At 52.7% G+C, this 12,256-nt stretch overlaps 1 protein-coding gene across 1 annotated transcript; it reads left to right on the top strand.

Moving 5' to 3' along the window:
- The first annotated feature begins 2,940 nt into the window (after positions 1 to 2,940).
- On the top strand, positions 2,941 to 4,333 carry LOC124687730 (zinc finger protein CONSTANS-LIKE 5-like). Its single transcript, XM_047221481.1, has 2 exons — positions 2,941 to 3,617; positions 3,720 to 4,333. Exons 1-2 carry the CDS (start codon positions 2,967 to 2,969, stop codon positions 4,035 to 4,037), a joined length of 969 nt encoding a protein of 322 aa, XP_047077437.1. The 5' UTR covers positions 2,941 to 2,966; the 3' UTR covers positions 4,038 to 4,333.
- The last annotated feature ends 7,923 nt before the right edge of the window (positions 4,334 to 12,256 follow it).

Below are 12,256 nucleotides of genomic sequence, written 5' to 3'. Positions count from 1 at the left end.
GTCGTCGTGGAGGTAGACGACGTCCGCGTGCTGGGCCCCCAGGACACAAGGCTTCATGCGACTCCCGGAGCTACGCTCTCGCCTTGGCAAATCTAGTATTGGACGCCTGGATGTCGTCGTTGGTCACTAACGGAGGTTGGCGATGGAGCGACTCGAGGGACGCCCACTCGCCCTCCAACGCAACGTCCATGCGTGCCGCTGCCTCTGCCGCCTCCCGATGCCCTCATGGTAGGGGCCGTAGAGGTCATCGTCACGGGCGTAGGCGGCGGTCTACTCCGCCTCGAGAGCACCTAACGCGTCAAGATGCGCTCTCTCCAGATCTTCTGGATAGCGGGGCGCGAGCCATGGCAGTGATGCGTCTCCAAGTGCTTTCGTCGTCGGCCATGGATTCTAGATATAATTTCTCGTTACCGTGGTGGTGATGTCCATCATTTAGGCAAACAGGACGGGAACCAGCGTTTTATTTCCCGTGCGTGAAAGAGCGGTCGAGCGAGACAAACACTCGCCGGACCATCGGAGTTGCCAGCGCCAAAGGAGGAGAAGGCCGACGAGGACGACAACTGGTTGTTCGGGGCATCCAGCGACGACGGCGACGATCTGGACTTTAGCGCCTTCGACTCCCGGCGCCGCTAGATGTGTTTTTTAGTTTAAATTCGCCTTAATTTTGTACAAATTTTGATTTTAACTTTCAAAATCTATCGGGGCCGCCGGTTTTGGGGCACAGGTGTGGGAGCAGCATCCCCAAATAGAGGATGCTCTGCCGGCGCTTATTTGGTCGCCGCCGGTGGAGATGCTCTTAGGGTATCTCCAATGCGGCGACCCAAATTGGACGCGTTGGCCAGTCCGGATGGGGCCATTTGGGTGGACGCGCGGGCACGCGGACATGCGGACCTGGCCATCGGTCCGTATGGGTCGCGCACTGCCCCCAACGCGCGGACGCATCCCAAAAGTCAAATATAACAAAAAAAGAAAAAAGGAAAACAAAAAAAAATTAAATTTAAACTAGAGTTCATTTAAACTTAGCCCTATTTTGGGCAATTTTTACACAAAAGAAAGCCCTATATGGGCTTTAAACTTAAAAAAAAGGAGGAAAGCCTAGTCCAGGGTTTGGGACGCGGTGGCCACCGGTGCGCCACCCTACTCCAAGTAGTACTCATCGTCATCGCTGTCGATGTGGACGACGCCTCCCGGCGGCGATGCCCTGTTCTGGATGGACACGCCGGAGGGCGTCGGGGACTCCGGCCAGGGCGACCATTTCGCCCTTTCCCAGGCGGAGTGCGGGTCCGGAGGGCTCGCCGACCTGCGCAGGCGTGCCATCCACGCCGCCTCCTTCTGCCGCTGCTCCGCCACAGCGGCCCACAGCTCCGCCTCGTGCCGGAGCGCGGCTAGGCGCTCCTCCTCCCGGAGCGTGGCCTGGTGCGTGGCCTCCTCCTACCGGCGCGCCATGGCGAGGAACGCCCACGTGTCGGCGTCCTCCTTGGCCTTCCTGGCCTCCTCCTCCAGCGTGGGGTCGCGTAGTGCCTCGGCGAGGTGCGGCCATTTGGCCAGCTCCTCGACGTCGTTGACCTCGCCGGACGCCGGCAGCGCTGCCTGCAGCTCGGGGTCGTCGTCCTCCTCGGGTTGGGTTGGGCCTATGGCGCTTGCACTGGCGCCGCCGCGGGCTCGTCGATGTAGAGGCCGCCGCCCCGGCGGCCAGCACTCCTAGCAGGCGTGCGCGGCTACGCGTGAGGCTGCTATGGGCGAGGCCTCGCCGAGGTGAAGCACGTGTGTCGGCGCGCTTCGTGCTCCACCTCGAACCCTTGTGTCGTTGTAGGCGGGGTCCTACCGGAGGTCCACCGGTAGCTGCGCGCGCCGCCGCCGGATCTCCGCGATGCTGGCGCGGCGGAGCCAGGGATCGGCGGCACCGGAACCCGATCTGGGCTCCGATGCCATCCGTGGGGGAGGTGCACGTCGCCCCACGGCATTGGGACGCCGGCCTCCCAGAACATCTGCGACACCGCTACGGTGACGTAGATCCGGTCGCGGATGGGAGCCGTCGGCCCCATGTCGAACGCCGCCGGTGTGGCTCGCCGGCTGCTGCCAGCCTCATGGTCGTTGGCGGATGGCTCGAACTCTCGCTTCGGGGTCATGGCGGCGGGGAAGGTCGAGTTCGTGCAGCCGGAGTGGAGTGGTGGAGTGGGGACTGGATAGGGACCTTTAATAGGACTGGGGCACCAACAGGTGGGCCAGATACGCACGGATCAGGCTGACACGCGAAGACACCACGTGTCATCCGCAGTCACGCAAATCTGGCCCAAATTTACGCCGGGTTTGGATTATCCCGAACACCGCGGCTATTCGCATTTGCGATGCGTGACCATGTTGGATCGCGGATCTATCTGGTTTTACCCATCCGAACACGTAGACGTGAGATGGGTCGCCGCGTTAGAGTCTTAGAGATGCCTCACCTTATCATTATTAGGCGCGCGCAGCTGAGCCAAAAAGGTTTCGGGCCGCCGACCTGAATGAAACATGGGTGGCGCTCAGACCCGTCGCGATCGGTCACGGCGGGTACCGTAGAAATTTCAACATATGCTTGACTGAGGAATGCGGACGATGCAAAACAGCCGATAGCGACCGCAAACTTGCAAGAAATTCGCGAACATACTACACGGTATGCTACCGGGCTACCGGCTCAGCCGAGGTGGTTTTTAACTCGAGGTGTCCCGCTTTGGCAAACGAACAAACGGCGTGGCCCTCGGCCCTCCGCGAGAGCGACCGCCCGCCCGAAGTGTCCACTGCTCGCGACGGCCCCCCTCCCATGTGCCTCCGCTGGCCGCCGACCCCTCAAAACCCACCACCCGCGCCAACGCCAACAGAAAAGACGCACCAAATCCACCACCCGTGAGAGAGAAACAGTGGCGAGCGAGCTCCCCCCGTGCCGAGCACCCGAAAGAGAAAGCGTCGCTGGACGGCCGGCAAGCGAGATGAAGACGGAGGAGAAGCCGGCGGTGGGGGGAGGAGGCTGGGGTCTGGGCGGCCGTCCCTGCGACACTTGCGCAGTCCACGCCGCGCGGCTCTACTGCCGGCACGACGGCGCGTACCTCTGCGCCGGGTGCGACGCGCGCGCGCACGGCGCCGGCTCCCGCCACGCGCGGGTCTGGCTCTGCGAGGTCTGCGACCACGCGCCCGCAGCAGTCACCTGCCGCGCCGACGCCGCCGCGCTCTGCGCCGCCTGCGACGCCGACATCCACTCCGCCAACCCGCTCGCCGGCAGGCACGAGCGGATCCCCGTCGCGCCCTTCTTCGGCGCGCTCTCCGACACAGCGTCCCCGCAGCTCCTCGCCGTCCCCTCCCCAGCCTCGGCCGCCGCCGGGACGACGCGGGAGGACGACGAAGGGAGCGACGAGGCCGAGGCGGCATCGTGGCTTCTCCCCGAGCCCGGCGATAGCACCGAGGACAACAGCGCCGCCGCTGCCGCGTTCTTCGGCGACGCCGACGCCTACCTCGGCCTCGATCTGGACTTCGTCCGGTCCATCGAGGACGGAATCAAGGCCATCGGGGTGCCGGTCGCGCCGTCCGAGCATGACCTCGTCGCCGGCGCCATCTTCTACCCAGAACACTCCATGAACCACAGCGTAAGCCTTTACTGTAGCTCGTTTCAACGGAAATTACTAGTTTTATTATCCTGACATGGACGTACGTGGTGTTTAATAATGCCCATAATCCCGAATCTGCAGTTGTCTTCGTCGGAGGCAGCAGTGGTGCCGGACGCGCTGTCAGCCGGCGCGGCGCCGGCACCGACGGCGCCGGTCGCGAGCAAGGGAAAGGACAGGGAGGCCCGCCTGATGCGGTACCGGGAGAAGCGCAAGAACCGCCGCTTCAGCAAGACCATCCGCTACGCCTCCCGCAAGGCCTACGCCGAGACGCGGCCGCGCATCAAGGGCCGCTTCGCCAAGCGCAACGCCGGCGCCGACGACGACGACGGGCCCTTCTCGCCCGCCTCGTCGGCGCTCCTGGCGTCGGAAGGAGACTACGGCGTTGTGCCGTCCTTCTGAGGACCTACGGTGGCCCACCGAGACCGGCCGGCCGGCGACGGGGACTCTGCTGCCTGTAATTTTTGGCGCTCTCAACCAACCATGGTCCATGGCGATGGCTGCGACCCGTGCTCCCTGTAACATCGAATAATCTGTACAGTTTTGTTCCGTGGGATTAGTATCGCTCCTACCTCATCATGTACTCTTTTTTTTTCCTCTTCTGCCCAATCTAGTCTTTGTACACTGCATTGTGTAGTAGCTAGTGATCGCTGATCGGATCTTGCAACTATCAACTTCAGTTAGCTGTTCCAGCATCATCGATTCGTCAGTGCAATACCGTAGCGGCTCGGCTAACAGAAGCTCTTGAAAAAAGCTTCCAAGAAACCCATGCACTAAGCATGGGATTACGTATCTTCATCGGACAGATTAAACAAAAACGCTCAGTTCAGAAGAAGATTTAACAATTGCGGGATGCGAATGAACCTCGTGGAAAGGCGGAGACAACGAAATTGGAATCGTCGAACCGTATAAACAAGTAAAGTGATCTTGCAAAGCCGCCGGGGACCGTGTACGTTGCTGGGGAAGCTCCACGGGCTCTTCAGCCCCTGTTGCTAGGTGCATAGGTGCAGTAGTGTGTCACTAGCAATTTGTTCTTCCCAATCCTTGTATGACGATTGCATCCCGGATCAAGCCGTTTGGGGACCGTGGTTTGTTCGTGCTATATTGGGGATGTGGCTCCCCAACCGCGTCCCCCAAACAAAATTTCATAAATTTTTAACTCGAGCGAATTTATTCAAACTTGCTATATATTACATAGATTCGAACCAAATTTGATTAAATTTAAACTAAAACCTAATCTAGAAGTATTTGCGGCGGCCAGAGGCATCGTAGTACTAGTGGAAGTTGTAAATGTCGTTGGTGACGACCTCCTGCTTGACACGCTCGTCAGGCTTGTCGACGGGCTAGTCCTTCACCAGGCCGCTTGGCCCAACCTCGCCGTCATCGGTGAGGTCCACGAGCGGCTTGCCGATGTCGCGGATGGACATGGCGATCGCCATGTCGAGGTCGCCCCTCTAGGCGTCCTTGTCGTTCAGCGATGCCGCAAACGCCGCGTGCAACCCTGGGCAGTCCTCGGGGTCGTCGCTGCTCGCGATGAGACGCTGCTGACGCTCGTACTCCGCGAGCAGCGCCGCCTGCCCGGCTGCCTCGTCGTCCTGCTCCTCCTTCACCTCCGGCTTCGGGATGAGGAAGGCGCCGCCGCGCGCCTTTGTTGCTGCCGGCTTCCACTGCCGCCACGCCTCGGATTAGCTGGCGGCATCGCGAACTCCGGCTCCTCCTCCTTCACCTCACGCTTGGGGACGGTGTAGGGCGCGACGCGGTGCGACGAGGACAGCGCTGATCGCGCCGGCCCTAATGAGGAAGAGTTGGAGGAGGACGAGTATGTCCTCCTCGGCTGCCAGCGTGCTGCGGGAGATAGTGGCGGCGAGGACGGCGTCTCCAACCTTGGAGCGCCGTTGTGGATGCCGTCGACTATGTTCTCCATGGTGCGCCCCGGAACGCCCCAGAAGAGGATGCGCCCATCTCTGTTCCAGGTGTTGCACCAGTCGACGAGGTCGGCGTTGCTGTTCATCTCGATGTCGTGCTGCGCCTGGAAGTAGGCGATCCACCAATCATCGTTGCCGGTGGCCGCCCAGGTTGGATCCGCTTGCTCCTCGGCGGTGAGGCGAGACCTTCGGGTCATGATCACGTCCCCCCTAGCGCTCCGTGCCCGGCGACGGCGGCGACGAGACGCCTATGCCGTTGATGGCCATCCTCCACCCGCCGCTGCTTGGCAGGTGCATGTCCGGTGGGACGGGATATCCCGCGCGGTACAACGCCCACGCCTCCGGCACGGTGAGGCTGCCGCGACCGAAGCCGTTCGCCGCGGCGATCTTGCGGGACAACGATGACGACATTGGATAGAGGTTGGAGCGGCGAGGAGAAGATTTGGGAGCGGCGAGAGATTGAGATGAACAAGAACCACAGGGGTGCTTGATAACGCGTGAAGCACACGTCCGTTGGGAACCCCAAGAGGAAGGTGTGATGCGTACAACAGCAAGTTTTCCCTTAGTAAGAAACAAAGGTTATCGAACCAGTAGGAGATGAAGGCCACGTGAAGGTTGTTGGTGAAGGAGTGTAGTGCGGCGCAACACCAGGGATTCCGGCGCCAACGTGGAACCTGCACAACACAATCAAAATACTTTGCCCCAACTTAACAGTGAGGTTGTCAATCTCACCGGCTTGCTGTAAACAAAGGATTAAACGTATGATGTGGAGAATGATGTTTGCTTGCAAAGAACAACAGAGAACAGAGATTGCAGTAGATTGTATTTCAGATGTAAAAGAATGGACCGGGGTCCACAGTTCACTAGTGGTGTCTCTCCAATAAGATAAATAGCATGTTGGGTGAACAAATTACAGTTGGGCAATGGACAAATAGAGAGGGCATAACAATGCACATACATATCATGATGACTAATATGAGATTTACTTAGGGCATTACGACAAATAACATAGACCGCTATCCAAGCATGCATCTATGCCTAAAAAGTCCACCTTCGGGTTAGCATCCGCACCCCTTCCGAGTATTAAGTTGCAAACAACAAACAATTGCATTAAGTACTCGTGCGTAATGTAATCAACACAAATATCCTTAGACAAAGCATTGATGTTTTATCCCTAGTGGCAACAAGCACATCCATAACCTTAGAACTTTCGTCACCTGTCCCGGATTCAATGGAGGCATGAACCCACTATCGAGCATAAATACTCCCTCTTGGAGTTACAAGTATCAACTTGGCCGGAGCCTCTACTAGCAACGGAGAGCATGCAAGATCATAAACAACACATATATGATAGATCAATAATCAACTTGACATAGTATTCCATATTCATCGGATCCCAACAAACACAACATGTAGCATTACAAATAGACGATCTTGATCATGATAGGAAGCTCACAGGATCTAAACATGATAGCACAAGAGGAGAAGACAACCATCTAGCTACTGCTATGGACCCATAGTCCAAGGATGAACTACTCACGCATCAATCTGGAGGCGGGCATGACGATGTAGAGTCCTCCGGTGATGATTCCCCTCTCCGGCAGGGTGCCAGAGGCGATCTCCTGAATCCCCCGAGATGGGATTGGCGGCGGCGGCGTCACAGTAACTTTTCTCGTATCGTGGCTCTCGGTACTTGGGTTTTCGCGACGGAGAGAATAAATAGGCGAAGGGGCAGAGTCGGAGGGCGCCCGAGGGGCCCACCCCATAGGACGATGCGCCCCCCCTCTTGGCCGCGCCGCCAGGTGGTGTGGGGACCCCCTTGGCCCCTCTCCGTCTCTCCTTCGGTGTTCTGGAAGGCTCCGTGCAAAATAAGACCGTGGGATTTTGTTTCGTCCAATTCCGAGAATATTTCCTGTGTATGATTTTTGAAACCAAAAACAGCAGAAAACGAGGACCGGCGCTTCGGCATCTTGTTAATAGGTTAGTGCCGGAAAAAGCATCAAAATGATGTAAAGTGTATATAAAACATGTGAGTATTGTCATAAAACTAGCATGGAACATAAGAAATTATAGATACGTTTGAGACGTATCAGTGCTCTTAATGTACAGCGGCGGCAGGCAGGCGAAGCGGCAGCGGGTCGTTGGACGCAATAACGTCGGCGCGGATGGCCACGTGGCCATGCACGACGAGATGCGTCCCTCACATGGGACGCCATTAACGTCGCTTGACCAACGGTTGGCGACGAGATTTTAGGCTTCCGAACCGCTGCCACGTGTAATGTCCCAGGTTTAGAGACGATCGAGGGGTAGATTTTAGAAAGGGATGTGCATTTCATAGTAAATTCTGGGGAAATTTCACGCTTTTAAACAAAAACTGCATCGAAGGGGAACAAGTTTCTCTCTCGACACCTTACAGGGTTAGGGTTTCGAGAGTGCGACAAACTTGCAACTCACCTAACTAAATTAGGGTTTTGAGAAGAGAGGAGAGTATTGCATTACAACTTAGGTTGCATGATTGAATTCAAACACAAGAACTTTTGAATTTCAAATTTAAACATCATATGAATATCTTATAATTCAAAATTGAGGTAATTCATTAAACAAATATTAATAATCAAGAATATAAACATTACATTTATTTAGTAAAGCTCATTAGGGAAACTTTGAGCTTTATTAATAATCACACAAGATACATTGTCTTTACAATATCCGGAATTGAAATATAAAATATTACAACACATTACAAGAATTGAATAAATAGAAAAATAGAAAATGAAAATTACAAAGATATTGTAAATGGTTAAACTAGATAAGAAAATCTTCATGATTTTCTTGGACATCACTTGATTGAACTTCTTGATCATTTCCTTAAACCTGCATAGTAAGACAACAAAGACAAGAAAATATGGATTAAGCCAAGTGGTAAAACCACTTGGCAGGTTAGCAAATATGATCAAATTGAGAGGATAACTCAAACACTGCCGGGGTGTCAAGCCAAAGGACCAAGTCCCAACTCTGTGAAGCACACGGGCAGCTCACGAGGATAGTCGCATGTCTCACAACACACACACGGACCGGGGAGAGTCACCTAAGTGACATGGTTGTGCTTGTCGACCAATGAAGCGAAGTACTTGGATGGTATAAAAGCTTTTTCACCAGCAAACCCTAGCTGATCATCGGCAGAATCTCCCAGGGTAAGAACTCAAGAACAGGAAGAACACATAGCTAGCCAAAACCCACCAGAGACAGTTCCACCAAGAACTGCTTGCTGCTGAGCAACAAATCATGGAATAGATCAAGCATCAGCTAGCCAGGAGGAGCAGGGCAAGCTTTGATCATCAACCAGAAGCAATCCTCTACACCAACACACTATTTCTAGGAGCTGGAGTAAGGTATAAATATGATCATGAACAGACCAGATGGTTCTGTTCATAAAATTGCACAGGCATGATCTCCAACGACACCAAAAAGGGTAGATACCCTATGTTTGTGTCATCATCCGGTCAGTAAAGACATTTGGTGCAAGCGAGATATGGGTAAAGACCACTAGGCAATCATCCTATGGGAACAGATAGTTATGCAAATCGAGCATAATTAAAGGAATCCAGCAAGGGATGATGTCACAGCTAGCTTAGCCCACACACTTAACACCTACAGCTACTGTGCCATCAGACTATAGACAATTCCTTGTCTATATTCTTTGTCAACATCAAAGGGCCACTGGAAGTCCAATATTGGATCAAGCCAGTGAGCAGTTGTTCCATTCCAGCAAGCAATCACCAACCATAGCAAGTCACAGAGGGGCAGGAGCAACCATTTCTAGCAGATCAAGCCTGCTAGGGTCACATCAGCTACCTAGCCACTTAAACAGATCACCTAAGCATCACATCATCACCCAGTAGGGTTCAGGATGAGCTAGGGTACCCAACCAGTGGTTGGCATCCCTTTAGCCTCATTATTCCATCCATGAGATCATTACTGCTAAACAGTTCACATCATTTATTCATCTAATAAAGCCAGGAAACACAGATAAATGAAACAGTTAAGTAATCCAAGCATCAGTTGATGCTTGAGCAAGCATCACCTGGCACCAGCACAAGATATGGTGTCACACAAATCAAAAACAAACACCAGAGAGGCACATACAGTAGATTAGCCAGCAACAATCAAGCAGCTGATGATCATAGGATCATCAGAGCTTGACATGCTATGCAAGTGATTGTCAGAGACAAGTCTTGCATCCATTCATGAACTATATAAACCAAACAGCCACAGTTAAGCAACAATTGAATTACAGATAATTACATAAATGTTTTTATGTTTGTATCCAGAAGCATATCATCAAGAAGTTAATATATATGGACAACAATGAAGCAAGGCAGAGCCTACCATGAGCCATCAATATTTAATCATCACACAAACAACACTGGTTCTTGCTAAACAGCAAGAATCACTCACAGTAATGAACCAGGGGACACTACAAGAGAATTGGCATGTAGAGACACTATTTTGGTCCCGTAAAGACACTTAAATTGCTCCTACATAGTTATAGAGGCACTTTCCATATTGTCTCAAAACTGTCACTACGGGCGGTGTCTCTACGTGGTAAGGACAATAGTAATAATGTCTCTACATTTTAGAAGACATAAAAAAGGCATTATATTGTGTCTCTAGAGTATATAAATGAAAAGAAACCATGTGAAAAGTGATACTCGAACTCATGACCTTAGTGATTAAGACTTATTCCATTAACCATCTCACCCTTTCACAAGTATATGTTGATACTTGGAACAAATTTCTAATTAGTATTATCCAATATGACCCAAACATAGAACAAATGTCTCTAGAGAAAAAAAATTAAAGACATAGAACGAAGTGTCTCACGGGTTGCCTCTTGATAACTTATTTGTGACACTTTGGAGTGTCTCATTAGTTGTCTATAGAATGAAAACTGCAACCCGGCCCTTACAGAAATGTCTCAACTAACGTCTCTACATATGAGACTATTTCTGAAGTGTCTCAAAAAGTGCCACTACAGCATGTAAAGTGTCTTAATGTGATTTTTAAAGAGGCAAAGTAGGAAGTGTCTCTAGTAAAATGTCTCTATGGAAGGTTTTTCTTGTAGTGGGAGCCAGAGCATAAGCATAGCACAAGCAAGCAAGCCACAGCAGTGGCTAGAGATGCCCAAATGAGCATCTAGATAGATCATACCATGCATAACCACTAGGGTGAGCAGAGTCAGTAGACAAAGGAAGCATACGCCACAGTAGGGTGAGCACACGCGTTTAGACTAGGGCAAGTAGAGCAGCAGCACAGCAGCGCGAACAGCAGCAGCACAGCAGCACGCAAGCTTGCACAGCTAGCTAGACGGCGGCAGAGCATGGGCACGGCAGGCATCTCCACGGAATGGAGCAGCCGTGGCCAGAGCTAGAGGAGGAGGAAGAAGAACAGGCACTGGGGGTGAGAGAAGGGTGGCGCACGTACCAGGGCGAGCGAGGCAGGAGTCGAGGCCATGGCGGCCACGGCGGCGCGCGCCGAGAGCTCGGCGAGCGCCGGCCAAGCCGAGGCCGAGGCTCCGACAAGTGCCGCAGCAACCCGCACACCGCGGCGTGGTCCACGGCGGCGTCACCGCGCCAAAAACCCTGGGATCGGCAGGATTGCCACGGATCCCATCAACCCTAGCCGCCGCAGAGGAGGTCGGGGACGAGTGAACCAGGACGCGAGCGTCAGATCGACACGGACCACCGTCTCCGCCGTCGAGTGGCGGTTCAGATCCACCTAATCTCGCCGGCGGTGATGGCCGGAGTTGGCCGGGATAATCCGGCGAGGTGGGCGGCGACGCGGGATCGCCAGAGAGACGCGAGAGGGTTAGGGTTTGGTCGCGTGTGAGCGGAGAGAGGGAAGTGAGGCTGGTCGAGCCGGACCAGGCCGGTCGGTTCGACCAAACCCACCGGGTTGCACCGACAGGTGGGCCCGGGGGCATTTTTGCCATTTCACCATTCTATTAAAATGCATAAACTTTAGAAAGGCACAATAATTATTTAACGAGTTCTGAAAAAATAATTAAAAATATGAAAATTAATCAGCATAAAATTCTCTATCTCAATAAAATATCAAAGAGAATTTTTGAAGACAAAGAAGAATAAGTCATAATTTGATGATTTAAATAATGATTTAAATCACACATATTATTTTCAATAATGAAAATAAGTCCATTAATGCATTTGGACTTTAAAAACACCTTGACAACATTTCAAGGTTGTATTTTACTTTAAATCAAGTATTCCCAAATTATTCTTAGTATTAACCTCTTACATGAAATAATAACGACATCGGAAGGGGGGACAAACCCTAAAAATGGAATCATGCATAATTGCTTCTTTAACCATTGCCCTTATCGGACAATGATGCTATTTTTCGAACCAGAGGACAAGGGTCGAGTCCACACCTTCCAACTGCAAAACTTTGCGGTGTTCGAGCAAGTTCATCACTTGCTCATGTCATTTGAGTATTTCTATCAAATTACTTGCAAAGTATTATGGTTATCACTATTGCATAAAAATCAAAACCACTACTTTCATAACTATGAATATGACTATGTGGTGGGCAATGGAACCATGGATTGTGTTGATATATATGGAGGAGGTTCCATTGCAAGGGTTAATATCCATCTAGGATTAAACAACAAATGTCGCC

The sequence above is a fragment of the Lolium rigidum genome, chromosome 2, assembly GCF_022539505.1.
Source record: "Lolium rigidum isolate FL_2022 chromosome 2, APGP_CSIRO_Lrig_0.1, whole genome shotgun sequence".
Taxonomy (NCBI): domain Eukaryota; kingdom Viridiplantae; phylum Streptophyta; class Magnoliopsida; order Poales; family Poaceae; genus Lolium; species Lolium rigidum.
The sequence above is the reverse complement of the archived record's forward strand: the minus strand, read 5'-3'. Positions and strand labels throughout refer to the sequence as shown.

What these genes read in the sequence shown, in the direction of transcription:
- LOC124687730 (XM_047221481.1), top strand. Translation starts at nt 2,967, where the DNA reads ATGAAGACGGAGGAGAAGCCGGCGGTGGGGGGAGGAGGCTGGGGTCTG. An exon ending in AACACTCCATGAACCACAGC is followed by an intron (nt 3,618 to 3,719) that starts GTAAGCCTTTAC and finishes CCGAATCTGCAG; the next exon opens with TTGTCTTCGTCGGAGGCAGC.